The sequence below is a fragment of the Strix aluco genome, chromosome 6 (assembly GCF_031877795.1).
Source record: "Strix aluco isolate bStrAlu1 chromosome 6, bStrAlu1.hap1, whole genome shotgun sequence".
NCBI lineage: Eukaryota > Metazoa > Chordata > Aves > Strigiformes > Strigidae > Strix > Strix aluco.
Window position 1 is genome coordinate 36,601,278 of NC_133936.1, and position 19,735 is coordinate 36,621,012.

A 19,735-nucleotide genomic window follows, 5' to 3' on the forward strand; every position below is an offset into this window, starting at 1 on the left:
AATAAAAAGGTTGATTTATATAGAGTAGGAACCTATTACTTAAAAGCATAACATCTTTCAGAAATAAAACACTTTTAATGGTTTAAATGCAATTATATGAAGACTCCATAAGCATGCAGTGTGGTAATGAGTGATGTTCCCAACACAATTCGCACAGTTTTGGCTGTTGGAAGCTGTATTGTTAGGCTGCTGGCTGAGACTCAGGATATCCCTTACTGCTTTAAAAAAAAAAATTCTCTTGGGCCCTTAATTTCCAGCTGAACAGTCACCAAAGGTCCATGGAAGAGACCTTGAGCAAAACTTAGACCTAATGCAGCAATGCGGATGCATTTTTTAATTTTTTTTTTTTCACGATAGATCTGTTTGGTTCTTTCAGCTCTTACTTACGTGGTAAAAATACTTTATTCGAGAGAACGTACAAATTGTTCAAGAGACTATCTAGATTTACAGCCTGATCTTATTTCAGCAAAGCATGGCACTTCTTGAATATATATTTCTTTGTAAAATATCGTGTCTACAAAGATATATTTCTTTTGAGCTTTTTTGAAAAGTGGAGAAAGGTGATGGTGTACTGCTTTTATAAGATTATACCTTCAGAGCTGCCATTTTTAGGACTGTTTGGCAAAGCCCAGCAGTATCAATTACAATCACAGAAGCAAGTGTCTAAGCTCAACAATGATACTTAAGTAAAAATAATCTTTGTTGTGAAAGGATACCACCCCTTCCTTCACCTCCTCTCTGTACTTCAAGATCATTTGAATCTTTTGGTCACTTAAACTCTGGGAGGAGCTGTTTCCTGCAAAAATGACTCCGTATTTCTGCATTTGTCCATGTTTTGGGTATATGTTGTTTAAAAAAAAGCCAGTGTAAACAGGACAAATTAAACACAGCATACAATACTCATCTGCCCTAGTGACTGTAATAAATTACAGTTGCTGGAAAACCGCACAAGTTGCGTTTGCAACGTTCCTTCAGCTGTCTTCTGGATTCTGACAGCCATGCCGTGACGATGTTTCAGCTCTTTGTTGGGATCTCACCCAAAATCTTCATAGTGCTCTTCTGGCTCTTGTTGGGGTTTCTCTGAACATTTTGCTTACCAATTTGCCCCTTCTTTGCAGTCTTTGGAGGTGGTCCAGTCTTTAAGTGTGATCCCCTTTTCACATGACCTTCTTTTTTTTGAGTTGTTTGATTCTGCTCTGGGCATGTCATGACTTAGTGACTTTAGTGAAACTGCTAGGAAACCCAAAACATAAACAGGCTGTGTATTTTTTTTATTCTTCATCAAATTTTCATATTGTTTTCTTGGTGTGGATTTGGTATGTTTTTTTTTTTTTTTTTTCCTCTTTCTTCCAGCTCCTTCAGCTAAGTTGTTTATAGGGAAGCCATTAATACGGGAAGGATTTGCAGTGTTACATGTTTGGGGTGGGATGTGGTTACCCAGTACGCAGGCATCTGCTGCTGCCTGGGAAACCCATCAGGCCTGGCTGCCTCCACACAGGATGCCCCAGGGACACTGCTGCCGGGCTTGGCAAACGTCTCTCACAGCCTCAGGGCATCTCAAAGAGCACGAGCTTATGGCGGGCAAGTGAACTTAGCCTTTGGTCTTGATCTCTCTCATTACCTATACATGTGAGGACCAGCACTGACAAGATGCAGGATGTAGGTAGTTCCGTCTGTGTGTTTGCAAATTGCGATCATGATATAAATGGACTTAATACTAGGGACTGATTCTGCTACTGGCAGTTTCTAGAAAAATCAAAATGAGAGACAGTGGTTTTATTTCTAATGGTTTTGCACTTTCTGCAATATTCATACCTGGTGTTCACCTTTTGCTATTGTAAAAGATCAGTTAAAACTGAAAGGATGACCATCGTTAGCTAGGCAGGTCCATTTCCACTGCACCAGCACGTGTTGTGAATGTCCCCAGGGTATTTTTTGGACAGTAAAATTGTTAATGGTGCTGGTACTTCAAAAGCTATAATTAACCTCTGAAGTTAACACCCTTTCAGTTCTATTGTTTTGTTCTGAGTGCAGAGATTTGAGAAATCCTTGGTGTATTGCGACCACTGAATAAATTTCCCCAACTAAAAGGACTTTAGAGTTGTTCAAAATCACTGTTAGTCTGAGAGAGTGCTTCAAAATCTAAACAAAGACTTGAATCTTATGTCTGCAGCTTTTAACAATTGATATTCAGTAATTATAATTATCAGATACTATTTTTCAAATCTCCTGTGGTGTAACATGGATATCAAGCTCTTACATATATTATGCATGCTATTTTAATGTAAATTGTATTCTATTTTACATTGTAATATTTTTCATATTTTTAATCTAGGAATATATCCTTTTTAAAGTAATAATAATTTTCTTATGGTTCCTGTCCTTTCTTGATGTTCTTGTCCTCTGACACATTTTTAACAGGTCAGACTACCTATTCACCGTCGTTCATTCTGGCACTATAATTGTATAATTTATAACAATAATAATGAGACAATGAGTTTGGCTGCTGTCACGAGGTGATCACTTTAAAAATCAAGAAGTATTTAAAACATAAGATGCTTTTTAAAGAATTTAAAGTATTTAAGGTATTTTAAAGTATTGAAAACATCAGGTGCTTTTATTTTGTCTGGGGCACTGTAGAGGTGCATTCAGGATTCTCATTGGTCATGATGGCTTGATTAACAGCTGTGATGCCTTTGTGATTATGTGTCTAGGAATAGATTTCTAATTCCTCTTAAGGCTTTATGGGAGAAATGAAGAAATCGCAAAAATCAGTGTGACTGTTTACCAGATTGTTAAAATCAGGTATTAAGTCATCTTTATTAATGCTTGCGGGTGACTGTTATTTAGTGGAACATAGTACTAGTGTTTCATTATACTTTACTACAAAGTAGGTAGTCTTGAGTTATCCATTGGAAATTGCAAGTAGTACACAGTACAAAGGTATATTTGTCTGGTTATTGGGCCACATCATGTAAGTCGTCATTAAGATGGCTGAAAAACCTCACATCCACAATGCTACTACATACAATTCAGTCTGTAGGGTGAGTGCTTGAAATAGGTAGCAAGAGATTAGAAATGGATAGAGCTGGGTGGAGGAGGTCACTTTATGTAATGATAATATCTTCTCTTCACTGTACAGGAAGAGCTTACTTTGTGTTTCTTAAGTGCATAGAGAATATTAAGGTAGATTGTCTCACTCAAGTAACTTTTAATACTGGGAATTTGTTGTAGGAGATGTTCCTTTAAACTCAGCATCTGAAGTGTCCCTAGCAATACCACAGACATTAGTGTCTGAGAACAGATTTTTTTGGTCTGAGACCATCTACACCAGCAGAAAATAAATGACTGATAATTTATTAGCAGAAATATTGTGTTATATTTTCCTGACTTTTCATTTGTCTGGGATTTTCTCTTAGTTAGCTCAAGGACTTTTACTCTCTTTTTGCAGTCCCTTTGACAATCCCTACAGAAACGGATGGTAAATCCATTGCTAATTGCTGAGTGAATATTTAAACCTCAGATGTGACACAACATAAAATGTGGTGATAGGCAAATCACTTAAATTCTGTGTATTTCTTTTTCTTGGACACATCAAGGTTTTTATTTCTTATATCCTTCAAAATTTATCTGCAGGTTTTTGTAAGCCTCTCAAAAACAGTAAACCAAATTAGACTGATTCTAAACACTACACTTCTCTTTGGTATTCTCTCCTACAAAGAATGAAAATTTATATCTGTATTAGCAGTTGAAAGCCATATAGATTTTCAGGACGATCTGTCAGACATTTAAGCTGGTTAAAATACCTCTGACAATAGGTATGTCTTTAAGAGCCAGACATTGCTTAAGAATTCTTTCACAAAACCCTTACTGTCTTACTTGATAGCATCTGACTGTCAGCTCTTTGATTCAGGATCAGTATTTTTAATTATCTTACTCTCATCTTCCCTTTATGTTCTTTCTTGATGCTTCTCTGTGTCCTTAAAGGAAAAACTACATTGAAGGGGTTTTATTATTTGTTTCTTGATTTTAGAACTGAACCCATTTTCTCCATAGTGTAATCATTCTACATTTGGTAGCACTATATAGTTTCAGTAGCTGATTTGGCTCCTGCATTTGGACTAGTCTGAATTTCCCATCAGTTTGGTAGTCTGATTTTCAACAGATGTTTTAGGGTCATCCTCCTTGTAATGTCTGACCCTCAGAGATGACCAGCCAAGTGGGGTTCAGAGTTCAGATCTCTGGGTGATGGCCACTTCAGATTTAAGGTTCTCTGTTCCCTAAAAACACTCATCAGAGGTTTATTTCTCTTCTCTATAGCCTTGTAAAGTGGTGTAATGAGGCTGCCTGAGGGTCGATAATGACTTCAAAGTTAGAAGTTGTCTGATAGCAACGACATGGGAATTAATTTGCTTAGTCTGGTAGTTGCAAATGATGCTTACTAATATCTCAACATCTTACTGAATTCATGTCTGGGAGATGATGTCTTTTAGAATAGGACAAACCAAATATAGCTAAAGTTGTCAGTGTCCCTCTTGACTGGGGTCTGTATCTAATCCATTTTATACCTCTCTTAGACAAAGCAAAAAGTACTTTGCTTCCCAGTCTATAAAATGTTTATGTGATATCCAGAATAATTAATGCCATCATTAAAATGCCATTAGTTTTGGAATGATGTACAACAACTGTTTAGCAGTGCACAGTCAGTAAAGATTTGGGATGTTGCAAAAGAAAGTGAAGAATAAAGATGATTTTTGTGATTTTTTTTTTTTTTTTTTTTGGTACACTATCTCATCATTGAGCAGTTATAAAATATGCTAGTGCAGTAGTTGTTTTCTAATACTCTCCTGAGAAAGGGAAATATATTTACTGGGTGGGAAGGAAACCAACCGGGTTTTACTCCTGCAAATTTTTATTTCTTTTGAGAAATCTGGAGATGTTAGGGCAATGAGAACTTAGCTCATGAAATGTCACCTATTCTTTGTGTAGTGTAGACATGTAGCAATAGCCAAGCACTTTTCTTTATCTAAAATTACTTACAGGGTCAGTAAGACATGTACCTGTTATGGAGTTCATTTGCCAGCAAGACTTCCATGCAGTTAAGAATTAGTACAGAAATTTTATATCTGCTCTTGACCCAATTATGTATCTTACCAATAAAGTATTTGATAGTTGCTTTGGGGGAAAAAAAAAAAATATAGCTGTCCTTACAGCTTCAGAAGAGAACAGAGTTCTCTCTCCACCATATATGCTGATTAATTCGGAATATCACATTCATTACTTGCTGTGTTTCAGCAAATATCCTGCTCTATCAACAGCAGGAGGAAGCCAATGCAGGAGAAATCTGGATTTCACCAAAGGAAGCTTGGCATAAACTACCTCGATAGAAATAAATGCAGGAGATTTTTTGTTTGTTTATTTCTGAATGGTTCCCTCTCATGGAATCAGTTGGGTGATGTTGTTTCCTTTGGCTCCAGCAATGTCAAGGCCATTGATGATGAAAGTTTTTTACTGTTTTCCCCATTGCTTGGAAAATTGTCTCTCGCCTCCTCCCCCCCCCTCCCCTTCCCCCAACTAAATCCCTGCCAAGCAAGCAGCTGTGAACAAAATTTCTCAGCAAGATGGATTTGAAGTTTTGAATGCTCTGTGGAACAGGATACACAAATACAGCTTTGAGAGGGTAATGGTTAAGGGGTTCAAGTCTAGACTCTCTGAATAAAATGCATGTGCATGAAATGGATGAGCCTTTTAAGGTGTCTGTTTAAGTTAAAAGGTGCAGGAAAGAATCAAAAAAGGCATGCAAAGGTGATTTTTTTTTTTTCATAGTGACTTTTAGTACCTCAGTCTGAGGTAAGTAATGCCTGAACATTTGATGTGCAAGCTTTGCTCTTAAAGCCAGTTAGCAAAGCTAGTGAGTGTGAGTACTGGAGCTGCACCTGAGACACTGGCAGACCAATGGCAGGAACCGGTCTGCAGAATTACAAACTCAATTGAATATGTTTTAACTTAATTTTGGTAGATGTTATCCTTATCAAAGCTTCCCATCAAATTCCATGCATTTTGTTTCCACCAGAGATTTTTTTTTATGGAGTGTGAAATCAGTATGAAAATTCTGTGGTGTTTTTTTTTTTTTCTCCAGGAAAATAAACGCGGGGTGTGAGTGTGCAGAAAATATGGACACCTATATTAAAGCCACCAAATATTTTCCATGCTTGCAGTGGAAATTTTCAGTTGCTTGCCATTTTGACAAGCTTTAACTTAGATTTTCCATTACATGTTTCTGCCTTTATATTATTATTATTTTTACATTTGGAGAGGAGATAATGTGCTTAAATGTGTAAATGACATATAAATAACATTTATACATAGTTTATGACCAGAATAGCTGTGCTTGATTGTCATTCTTCTGCTGTAGTTATAGTGCTTGTAATGTTTTATTACATTTGGTATGTGATATTTCATCTTCATGAAGTACCTTGTCCAAGTGAGACATGAATTTATCAAGGCAGTGATTTTTGTGTCCAATTTATGTAATATTTTTAATGTTCGTAGTTAATATTTTATTTTGGTTTGCTTTCAGGTAAGTCAGGGTGGAATACTGCAAAAGGATATGGAAAAGTCTGTTTGTAATTAAAGGAACACTAATTGGACTTTAGGGACTGTGTGTAAGATAGACTAGTCTTTCCCATGGCCACACCCTGAGCATATGATCTTTAACTGAATTCATGGAAACATTCACACTGCTTCCTACAGATTGCAGCTGGCACTGTCTGTAAAATCTCTGCTTCACAAAGAGCAGAGGATTTTATGTGATAATGTGCAATGATACATTTCATTCTGCTGCAGTGTTACCATACAGCTATGTGAAACAGATAGAATGCATTGTAAAAAGACTGTAATATGCAATGCTTATGCAACAATATCGAAACCCTAGTAATGGTTGTCCTTGCAGTTCTCATTCAGAGGATGTGAAATAGTGCAGTGCTCAACCATCAAATATGTGTGTAGTTTACAAATTGCATGCCAACTAAATTGTTAGATGACCCACCGACTGCTTTTGCTATTTCAAACTTTTAACATCTTTCCCAGCAGCATAAGCCCTGTAAGTAGAATTTTTCAATGGCACAGAATCATTTTTCTATTAACGGCATGAAAATGTAATGGGATGTTAACTGAAATATTAGTCCAGTTAGACCTCGGCCCATCCAGTTTTCAGAAGTTGTTAATCTCTGATATTTCAAAAAAAGAAGTAAGACTTTGCAAGAGACAATTGATGGACATATTTGAAAATTAGAAAAGGGTTAGTTTCTTACTTTCAGGTAAGGACTGATGTATACAATTTCAGGTGGAAGAAATTTTACCTACGTGGTATTTCAGAAAAGATATACAAATGTATTATTTGATGCTAAAGATTTCTACTTAGATAGTTTTCATATTCAGACTAAAAGACTGTCCTCATCTAAAAGATAAATTATTCTTTTAGAAGTGCACATTGTCAAGGATAATTGATAAAAATCACTACATAAATCTGTTCAGGTTGGTTGAATATGGCTTTAGCTGTCCAAACAGTGATCAGTGCCTTTTGGGGGATTGTATGTAACACAAGAAAAGTTTGAGACTCTCGTGTTTGTACTGGTGCCAGTTGTTTTGTGTTCTCCATGTAACTTTCAAATCAGACTGAAGAATGCATAGGGCAGAAGAGAGGTTAGCGTAGTCACTTGGTAGCAGTTTGCTTCCTGTTCAAAGGACCTCACTTCTCATTTTGTTAAGATGGTTAGTTAATTGCTATGATACTGTAACTAATTTTTAAACTGACAGCAACTCTAGGAAAACAAGTGTTTCTTCACTCCTGGATGCTTCAGTCTGTGTCAGAGTTGTGCATATGTCAATACTCCCATGGGTGTGGTAGGGTGTGGATGAAGCTGAAGGGAATTCCCATTTAGAAGACTTTGAAACATTGATGGGTGATATTTTCCTCAATTTGTCAATGCTAATGTTCACTCAGATTGACGGAAAATGATGTTAATGTAAAATATCATTGGCTGTAGCAATATGATGGTACATATCTTGAAGGAGATATAGGAAGAGGATAAAAAAAACCTTTCATCGCTGCCTGCTTTGTGGCTTAGGTGATTTCTGCAGCTCGTCTGTGAGAAGGAGAGTTATGTATAAAAAGAAAAGCTCTGGTTATAAATGTAAAGGTACGAGCTTTAACATTATTGTGTTCTTAATCTTCTTAATCTTTTGAGGATGTCCATCCATTCTTTTCTCATTCGAAGTCGCTCACAAGTCTTTGCTCTTCTTCACTGTACTGAGTGTAGGCCCTTGGAGGTCTTGGAAGTCAAGACCTGTCCCTGTGTGAGTCTCAAGAAGATGTGCATATACCAGTATGCAGCTGTAGATTTTAAAAAATATATAGAAGACAATTTATTTCCCTACTGTTGAGATTAACTACTTCCAGTTTTTAACTTTCTTGAGTCTCGCAAGCTCTTTTATGGCTAGCATACTCTGTGTGAGCCCAATTTAAAACATTTGCTGCTAAAATGCCATTTTAGGAATATAACAGATGAAAAAACATAGGAAAGATGGGAAATATCTGTAGCTAATTAAAAGCAAAGGAGACAAGCTTCAGAGCACTAGAATTCAAAAGGTTGGTTTTGGCTGCCGCTTGTTCTTGGCTTTTGTTACAGGACGGATTAGTAGTTTTGATAATTTAGCACAGTATAACATGTATTGTCCAATATTCACAGGGTGAAATATTCCAGATCTTGCACCTTTGACTTCTGGCATATGAATTTTTAAATTTAAGAGGAAATGTTCTGAACTGTAGTGACTTAGGTTGACCTAGTAAAGGCTTTGAAGTAGCTGGTAGTTTATTTTGTTTTGAATAACAAGCTGAATTTTTCTAAAGCTGCCTTAAATTTACCTGAACTTTTTTGGAATAGTAAATGCATCAGAAATATCCCATGAGAGAAAATGTTGATATTTGGCATGAACTTCACATCTGAAATTTCATTCCCAGCCAGACCAAAATTATTGCCAGTGGAAAGAAAACTGCTTTGGGGATATTTTAGTTCTCTGTATTATGTTTAAAAAAAAAAAAAAAAAAATCCAACACAAAGTCAGAAGATGATAGTGCTTCTGACATTTCCGTGGAGAGTTTATCTATATTTGGTTCATCAGTTCTGTTCAAGTCATTGACCAATGGTGAACCCAAAGTTAGGACACCGGTTCTGCTGCAGTGGCTGCAGCAGCCCTGTGTTTGTGCTGGCATTAGCAGTTCCCTTTCCTGGCCACCTGCTCCCTCCCCATCCCGCTTCGAGTTGCTGGTCTGGCATGGCCCACCTAAAAATTAATAATTTCATAAAAAAAATCATATTTTAAAACTTTATACAAATTTATTTATAACTGAATGAGAGCATGTTTGTGGATATTTGTGTGTAAATATTCACATTTCTAAATGTGAATCTAGAAGAAACTGATGTAAAACCTGTGAGTTTCATAGAATATGCTTAACTGCTGAACTGGGTTGGGGCCAGTGAGAAAAAGCTTGAGTGGTTAGCTCTGAAAAAAACAAAAGTCCCGGTGCATTTTTGGTTAACCCATTCTCCCGTTCCCATTGCCTTGTTCTGACCTTGAGAAAAGTCTTTCAACTGTGGCAATACTGTTCTAGTAAAATTTGCATGTATCAATGAAGAAATAACAAAAAAATTTAAAACTTCATGCTGTAAACTTTTTCACAAAGAAACCTTTGGATCTCTTTTGGGTCATTACTTGGTAAACAGCATCAAACAGTCATTCAAATAAAAACACTGACTGAAAGGGATATGCAGAGCAGCAGTTCTCTGCAGCCTTTAAGCAGCAGTGCCTGGGGAAATAAACTTCAGACATCTGAGCAAGGGGTTTTATATAAGTCTATTTGATGAATTAATAAATTCATATTACCACTGTTTTAATTCAGAACAGTAGTGATTTTGCTTGGAAGTGGAGAAATCTTCTTTGGAGGAATATACCATGTTTTTCACATGTATCATGGGATTATAGAATATGTCAAGTTGAAAGGGACACATAAGGATCATTGAGGCCAACTCCCTGCTCCTAGCAGGACTACTTAAAACTAAACCATATGATTAAGAGTGTTGTCCAGATATAATTGTATCTCTAATTGTATCTAGATAACTATACTCCTCTTTTTTTGTTTGTGTGTTTGGGGTTTTTTTGTGTGTGTTTTTGTTGGTTTTTTTGTGGGTTTTTTTGGTTTTGTTTTTGGTTTGGGTTTTTGTGTGGTTTTTTTGGTTTTTGTTTGTTCAGGTTACACTTTTGTTATTAGTATCAGCAGGTGCAGGCTAAGGGAAGCAACATGGAAAACATTTTTGTTTTCTCTAAACTGGGGCATGTGATTAGGATCCTTTGTTCTCTCCCTTAGAGTCATAGCAAAGAAGTCAATGTCTGCTCTCATTAAGGGCTGTCCCCACACCCTTCAGTGGTTCCTGAAGGCCATTCCTAAAATCTTTAAGGCATTCACTGTTTTTGATATGCATCTGGAATGAAGCAATAGAATTTGGGCTAAGGCAGGAAGATTCAATAGCTCCAGTGGCATATTTCTGATTCTTTACTATGCTGTGTAATTGGGTTTGTGGTCACATCACTAACACATCCTTATGAATTTTGAGGTTTGGACCATGAAGTTTTGCTGTGTATGTCTGTTGTATCTTGCTCCAGTTTCAATTACAGGATTTTTTTTTTTGTTGAACACATGAGGAATACATATTGGCAAAGGGTAATGAGGCATTAAAATATACCTAATAAGAATGTGGGAGCTCTCCAACTTTTTCAGAGCATGAAATCCATGGAAAAGAGAGGATGTCATGAGTCATTGTATTTAAAATAATGTTAATTAGAACATCCTTGCCGCAGCATAGCAGTTGCTTTGGAGGAAGAGCCATTTCAGAAAAGTTTGCTGAATATGTTTTTAACTACATTTTTAAATTGCTATAGCAGGAAATTAATATGGTAGAAAAAAAAAAGAGAAGTACCAGCACTAAATAATTGTAATCAGCTATTGGAATTTAATTATTCATTATTCTGCTGCCATCTTCATTTCTGTGAATAACCTTTTCCAGGGTGTGTGTTAGGGGCCACTCCAGCATTTTTACAGATAACTTTGTTCAGCAGAGCAGCCTTCCTTCTAAGTTGCTTTGTGCTTGAATCAATGCTACAGAATTTAAATGCCATGGCTTACAGAACATTGAACTGAACTTGATGAGCTGTGCCTAATAACATAGGTAACTATGTTGATGGATTTTAGACATCTAGGTACAGTTTGGGTTAGGGCTATGGGGTGAAAAGCTTATAAAGTAAGCATAACAAGTTCTTACAGAATGATAGTCAAATAGCACTCACCGAAAAATCTGGAGGCATTAATAATTATAAACTGTTGGAAATCACAATTGCATCTCTGAGAATAAGCTGTGTGAGTTGGTAAAGATTTGCTTTGCCAGAATCTGAGCTGCCTTCATTTAACAACTAGTTCCTCAAGAAGGAAGCATTTTGGGTGTTAATATCACTGTATAAGACAGTGTAAAAAATACAAGGATTTAAAAAATGTAACTAAAGGGGGAAATATTACCCTGAGTTTTTATATTTTGATATTTTTGATGTAAAGAAGTATGTTACTGGGGAACTGATTTCTGTGGTAAAGGTTGTTTTATGTTAACTGCTGGCTCTTTCTCATTTCAAGTTAGAAATAAGAAAGTTATACTGAATTGCTCTATAAGACTCTGATAGAGGTTTCTGTTTAGAAGACAAATTAATAAATACTTTAGGCAGAAAATGCTATAACCAAGAAAACCCTGTGAAATTATTTTGGAAGTGTGGAGTCTTGTGTTTCTTACTTATCCTAAATAATTTTACTTTCCTTTGGTATTTTTAACTTTCATATGATGCATTTATTTGGCACAGTTAGATATCCTGCTGAATTGTAACTATAACCTTAATTGAGTCCTTGCCTGTCTTCCACATGCAATTGCAACATTTGTTACTGCTGGCTTCATATGTTCTTAAGTCAATAGAAAGTTCATCGTATTTGAGAAGGAGGGGTAGACCATCCATAATTTACAGGAAAAGCACTGAAAGCATAGAGGCCAAGAGAAGACCTGTCTATGTAAAAGCAAGGAGGAAAAACTCTTTTTATTATTAGTGGAAATCCTGTTTTAAAGAGCCAAAATTGGTATGACGGACAAAGACACAAAAACATCTTATATCTGTGGTCTGCTATGTGGAGAGGAGTAAAGTTGTCCAAGAGCAGCAATTGCAGAATATTCCAGGGGAAGAACCTTGTGGATGTTTCCTCCTCCAAACCCTCATTCAGAGTGTTTTGTTGTGGTGGGTTTTTTTTCTGTTTTTTGGTTGGTTTGGTTTTTAAGTGGACCTCCATAGTCCGTGTTTCTTCTCAGGATGATTTACAATGTCATCCAAACCTGTGAACTGAACAGAAGAAGGAAAGTGTTACTAAATAGTGAGGGATCCCTCCTTCCCGGGAAAAACTAGCACCACCATCACTCTGTGATAGGTTCTTACGATATTAGGTATTATTATAACTGGCCAAGAGTGTTGTCAATTACTGCTAGTAATTTCTTTTGGGTGCAGGAGACAAAACTTAGCTGAACGGTAGCCAAAAGCTATTAATGGGGAAAAGTACAGAGGAGTAATTTAATCTGTGTAATCTTATCTACAGATGGTTCTGCAATCTCTTCAAGGCCTCTGGCAAGCAATGGGAGTGATGCACAAACAAAAACAAAAAAATCTGCATGCTAATAGAGAGAGTAAAAGATGTGAAACATCTTTGTGAACTAGACCTAATTTTCTACCTGCAATAAGCCTGAGAGCTTGAGACGTACATAGCATGTGGCCCAAGAAATAAGCAGCGAGTACTTTCTCATACTGAACTGAACTACCACCTAATGCATGGTGAAGTTGTTGTAATAGAACAGTAAAAATGAGATATGCCACTCTGTTTCTTATATATTTTAATCCTCAAGAAGAGAGTAAATGCTGTTGTGCCACAACTGCTCCCTAGGAGAAGACTCCTGGAAAGAAAGGTAGAAGGAGGAATGTTTCAGTGTGGCATTTTTTTTTTTTAATAATGTCTCCATGCATGTGAGCAATGCTATGGGGTCAGAGAATGAGACAGGGTATTTCCCAGAAAGTTTGTGAGTGGAGATGTACGTGAAGGCTCTATCTGTGATTCCATTTTAGACTACTGTTTTTTTCCTAAGAGCGTACTACAGCAATTCAAATTAGGAACGCTTGAAAAAGGTTGGGCATTTTCCAACTTGTTGTTTTTGCCTGTATCTTGAGCTGAAACAACCAAATGTTGCCTGGGGTTTTAAATACTTTGAGTTGTATGCCTCTGTCTAAAAAGAACCAGAAATAACAAAATAGCATGTATAGCTATTTCTGAGAGATATTGCAACAAAGCAAAATCAGGGAGTGCTAGAACAACAGCAAGAGTGGTGGGGTGGTCAAGAAAATAGGCCATTCTTACCCCCATTTTCAGTCAGAGAGGAAGGCTATACATCTATATTTGCACATGTTCAACTTCTGTCTTGCAAGATTATAGTACACTGCAGGATATGTAATTTACACTGAAAATGGTTTGAGATTTGGTTGCTTAGTTTTGCCTTTTTTCTTTTCCTGGGCAAATCAAAGATTACTAATTAGTGAAAAATGTTTGTACATGCAATGACATAAGTAGACTCTCCCTTCTATCCCACTCCTACAGAGTTGCATTCTGACTTAAAGTCAGACTTAAGAGCAACTTCTTAAGGTAGAAGCTGCCTGTGTTTTCTTCTTTTGTACTAAATGTGGTCAGGTGATTGAAGTTCAAAAACTTCTTTTTCTTGCTTACTACTCTTTCTAACCCTTTTGCTGTATCATTGAAATGGGAAGTGTCTGGAACTCAGCAAGGAGGACATTTATTCTTGGGAGGATGGGAAAAGGTTAAAAGTAGAAACAGCTGATGAGGCAGGATGGCTCTGTAGAGAAAGCAGGAGGAAGAGAACTGTGAACATCTGTTAAAGCTATAGCAGTGACTATTTTGGCTAAGTTCAGCTTGCAGTTCCTTTTGAATTCCTCCTTCTTCAGTAGATGTCACTGCTATCAGTGACAAACATGATATAGGCCTTTGGAGTATCATTAATTTAGGTAACAGAATGTAATAAAAAGGAAAAACAGGCAGTTCTTTTTTTTATTATTATTAAGTTATCCCAGTCTTCAGTACAACATGCACTAAAAATAAAAATGAGATTTTGAAGATCTGATTTGCTATTGCAATTCCTCATTCTCTTCCCACTGACATTCTCTTTTTACTGGGAAACTACTTAAGCCAGAGGGCTGCTAGTAGCTGTAGTGTTGTGTCCACTGACTTACAGTTTCATTCAATACTTATCATGTGAATCATGATCCTGCTGGCTTTTGTTCAGATCCCCACTGTCACATAGTGGAGTCAGGGAATTCTGCCTAAGTTTCCACCATCTTTTCCCGCAAGCTAATATTCAATACACTCAAATTAATCTCAGTCCAATACAGTTGTCCTCTCTTCCCCACAGTAGAAGTGTCAAAGATGGTCCACGGCAGAACAACAATTTGGGAAGCATTATTATTTAGAGAAGCCTAAGAATGGGTCTCAATTATTAACTTCTTTTCCTTGTGCATCTAATACCTCCCAGCTCTGAGTGGGAGAGAACTTTCTGAGAATTATATTTGTTTTCCATTTCACAGATGATTAATAAAAGCAGCCTGACTTTCTCAGTAGTACTGGTTTGCTACCTCAATCAACGGACTACATTGCTGTTCGTTCTTAAAGTTTTTAATCTTCCTGTGAAAATTCTTGTGCAAGACAACTGGAGTAAATGTTGAGTGAATGAATTCATGTAGTGATGGAAGAAATGCTTTCCTAAACTCCAAATAGGCACCTGAATGACATTCATCCTGCATTTTGTCCAGAAAGTCCAAAAGTAATGATGTTTAGAAAAAGGATTTTCTTCTTTATAAATTTTTTGCAGTTAGCAACTGTGAGAAATGAGTGGAAAGCATAAAGCGAATTATAGACTTGACTTACTCGTTTATCTCCTGGGAAGAATTAATATTTTAGCAGTGGATACTGCAGTAGTTGATAGGAAATGTTTACAAAACCACTAGGTATGAAAAGATTTGGACCATTAAAGGAACCAAACTAAGGGGCGACTTTTAATATTGTGAAGCAGAAATAATCATGGACTGTGAATCAAAGCAGATAAATTCTGCCTTTGTTTATATGATATTGTATCTTTTAGATAAATAAAAAGCAAGGCTAAGAGAGGGCAATATTTGAATATGCATTTTAAATTTGCCATTCAACATTTGTTTTAGCATAAGGATTTTTGGAACTATTATAGAGAAAATTATTTTGAACTCTTGTATACATATATAGAAAAACATACACTAAATCATGATTGCTGTGTTCTACTTGATTGGTCTCTTTGCTTGTCCTGTGCACATCATTTATGGGTTTTATCCCTGTGCAGATGTGCTTTGGCATACTTTGGAGAGAGATTACTCAATTACTTTACAACCAATTAATTAATTCCCATTTCCTTAGAAGGCCAGTGGTTTTTTCCCCTTCCTAGGTAAACAGACACAACTATAAATAAATGAAACTTGTGAGAGGTTTGAATTAATCTCCCTTGCCCCCAATTATCATGTAGAATTGAAGTCATATTGCCTCTTTGCTAATTTAGATATCTCAATTTGTGTTTGGTTTTCAGCCAATTGTTAGTCACTGCACATAGATATTTAGGTTTTTTTCTTTAGTTAACAGTGCATTTTACAATTATCTATTCACTGTAGTTCTCATCACACGTGGATTTTCTAGAGAAGTGTTAGCTCAAACCAAGAGTATATTTCATGTATGCTAATTGGTCTTCCTGCTAGTGTTTTAAGAGCCTTCAGAACAGCATATTTGAATTTTGGTGTCTCGCTGAATTACCTGTGCGATTTCCAGCAATCAGTGTTAGACGATTGTATGCCAGTGGTAAAAATAGAGGAAAGATTACAGATACAGTTTTAGTCTGGGATAAACAGGCACAACAGTAACTGATTTTACAACACATTTCTTGTATTTGCATCAAGCTGTACAATAAACAGCAGTGATCTCATATTTTGTAGTCTGTATATCCTACAAAATGCTGTTTATTTTATTATAGTTGTGTTAAGAGGACCCAGTCTCAGCGTAAAAGCAGAAAAGATATATAGAATGCTTGCTTTCTGCGAATTGGACAGGTTTTTTTTCAAAGGATGGTCTTTTTGTAAAATTACCTCTGCTGGCCAATGTGCTATCAGTTTGTCATCCACCAGTCTCTCGTAGAACATGACTGCTGGATAAGGAAAACTTTCAAAGACAAGAGCAAGTGTGATCCAAGGGAGAGTGTGGCTTGGGTCAGGAGGCAGTCTGGCATGTAGGTACTCTGCTCCCAACAGCACAATCATAGAATCATGGAATACCATGTTGGAAGGGACCTCAAGGATCATCTGGTCCAACCTATCTTGGCAAAAGCATGGTCTAGACAAGATGACCCAGCACACTGTCCAGCTGGATCTTAAAAGTGTCCAGTGTTTGGGAATCCACCACTTCCCTGGGGAGATTATTCCAGTGGCTGATTGTTCTCATTGTGAAAAATTTTCCTCGTGTCCAATTGGAATCTCCCCAGGAGTAACTTGTACCCATTACCCCTTGTCTTTTCCATGTGTCTCCTTTTAGAAAGGGAGTCTCCATCTTTGTAGCCACCCTTTAAATACTGGAACATGGTGATAAAGTCTCCTCTAAGCCTTCTCTTCTCCAGGCTGAAAAAACACAGTTCTCTGAGCCTTTCCTCATAGGGCAGGCGTCCCAGGCCTTTGATCATCGGAGGTCTTTTGCGGAGAGGTCTTTTGCTACCATGCAATCAGAAGAGAAGCTCTTATCTCAATTCCAGGCTCAGCTTTATGCTCTTATCAGGATACTTGAGGACACAGTAAAATATAGTATGAGAAATTTCTTAAACATTTCCCTTCCTTTTGAGGGAGTTGTCACAGCAGGGTTATGCATAATAGATGGTCTAGGTGCTTAATAAATATGTTTTAGGTGCATTTTACACTTAAAGAATCAATTCCAAGAACAGTCTGCACACTGTAAGATGATTATAGCTGTTCTGGGTAGTTCTGTTTTTTTCAAACTACATATAAAGAAACCAGTTTACAGCTACTGCAGATACAGAAACTATTTTACAGCTCCAAATTAATTCTTGCATTGCCATTGTCATCCTTGCAAAGTTGTAACTTCAAGATAAACTGGCTACTTACTAGATCAGTTCTTCCAGAAATGGCAAAATCAAAAATCAGCTGGTATGAAGAGAACAGGAAATAACTGTGTGTGTGCGTTTGTGAAAGTCTACTTGAGAGGAAACTGAACTGCAGTTTGCTATGGTTGCCCAAAGGCAGAGATGTCAAGGCGTAAACTCGTATCACAGGGCTAGTTGCTACATATCTGTTAGAGTTGATACCAGCTACCTGACTGAGACAAACCCTCTGGAGAATTGGTGTTGGTTGAGGCAATGAAGCCAGCAGTGCAGGAAAAACCCTGCTACTAGCATTCACTGCTAGTGAGTTGAGTGCATTTTTTTCACATCACATTGTACATCTGCATGTATATCACATGGCGTCACCATGCATGAATAAAAATTGAGAGGACCTCCATTGATTAGGAATGAAATCTATGATTTAATTCAGAAAGAAAATATGAAGTCTGTTTCAGTTTTGGCTTTCATGAATTACTAAATGTCTTCCTACTTTTTTTCCATTGCAGTTTGAGTTCATTCAACCACAATATAAAATTCACTGCACCGGATATAAAAATGACAAAAAACTGGATCACATTTTTGCTGTTGTTCTTATCAGTTACTATGGTGAGTCTTACAATTTTTTTAAATCACTTACAGTTTTAACAAGTGTGTACAGAATACCATAAAAAGTATTACTATGGAAATGCAGAAACAACTAATCTTGTGTTCAAATGTAGTTTCTGCACAGCAGGATCGTTATCTACCTCTGTTCTCCTTTAAATTCCTGTAGTAAAGGAACAGAAATCATATTTACCTCTGCTGAACCCAGCATATCCTTTGCTATCAGAGAACTTTACAGTAACAGTTGACAAGTGACATATAAACAGTACTATGCATACCCCAGGAAGAGTGGAGGAGGCATCTAACTCAGATTCAGAGGACATCCTCCAAACTTTTAATTTCACCCCTTGTATGACAGTGGTACAGTATTTCAATCTGCAGCTTTGTTTTTCCATGAAGCTTAGTAGCTTCCCATAAAATATTTTTTTTTTTTTTAAATGCACTTAGAAGGTTCAGGTTTTGATCAAGATCCACTTTCTTAATGTTTTGAGTTTTTTTAATCATTATTTTTTATAACTATAAAAGTGGATGTCGTGTCTTTTGAACACTTTTTTGTATTCTGAGGTTGGCTTTATGGTTCACAAGACTATAGAGAAACCAAGTAGCTCTAAACAAGCCAGAAGCTTTGGCTCATACAGTATATGGAAAATCTCTTTTCATATAGGATCGTTTTGGGCCTGATTCAAGTGCCTTTTAGACTAATGTAACTTCAGTATATTTTACTGGATTTTGCAAAAGCTGTTTATATGCTTCTGACTGTCTCAGTGCTTTTTATGCATTTTTCCATTATTTACAAATCTTGCAGATTGTTACTCCCCCATGCTTGTTCAGGAGATATTTGTCAAGATTCATTAGTAAAAAGAATTGCTAAATTAACCAGAAAAGCACAAAATCATATTGTCAGTAATAAGATTTGAAGATAATTTTCCTTCAGTAAAAGAATATTTAAAATATAATATTTAAAAAGATTGAAGTTTAAGATGTTTATACTGGAGTTTGTACATGACTTGCTAAAAAAAAGTCTTTTTCTTCTTAGTTTTTTGCCACTGCTATACCATCTGAAGGGCATCAGAATATGACAGAGGACATCACTCAACTGAGTGTTACACGGAATAAAATTATGACAGCACAGTATGAATGCTACCAGAAAATTATGCAAGATCCTATTCATAGGAAAGAAGGTAGAGATTATATTCTTATAATGTTTTACGAAGGCAAATGGTCAACAGATATAATTACAGTAATTCAGGATCCTTTAGATATATTCATTTCTTGTGTTGGTAAAAATTGTTTTTCAGGCTGTAACTATATTTGTACAATTTTTTAGAAACATCACTTTGGGATTCATGAAGATAAAGTAATATGTTATAGTACCTTCCCACAGCACCACTTCTTACGTAACACAAAGCTTTCATTTCTGATGAGATAAGAAAATGTTCATTTAAATAGATTCAAAGATGATGACTGATTACTCTTACTACTTTATTTCATGTCATGATATTATAATACTGCTGTGTCCCTGGTCACATCTGCCTTTAAAAATTAAAAGTATCTTGATTCACATAAGTTCCCTGCTCTGAGGGTTGTGTTAGTGTCATTAATGATTTTTCTGGTAACTCATTCAGAGCTAACCTCAGTAACTCTACCTGTCACTGTATTCACTGTTTCTGACTTTATAACTTCTGGAAACACTGAATGGCTTTTTGAAGTAAAAAGAGGCAATGGCATTCTTTTACAATGAGTTCTTTTCTCTTCTG

The 19,735-nt window shown here is 36.5% G+C and overlaps 1 protein-coding gene across 1 annotated transcript in view; it reads left to right on the top strand.

Moving 5' to 3' along the window:
• Positions 1 to 19,735, top strand: part of CALCRL (calcitonin receptor like receptor) — a 67,024-nt gene that overhangs the window by 17,212 nt on the left and 30,077 nt on the right. The window contains exons 2-3 of the mRNA XM_074829655.1: positions 17,882 to 17,981; positions 19,015 to 19,159. Coding sequence (XP_074685756.1) covers positions 17,931 to 17,981; positions 19,015 to 19,159 — 196 coding nt within the window. The 5' untranslated portion in view covers positions 17,882 to 17,930. The remainder of the gene's footprint in view (positions 1 to 17,881; positions 17,982 to 19,014; positions 19,160 to 19,735) is intronic.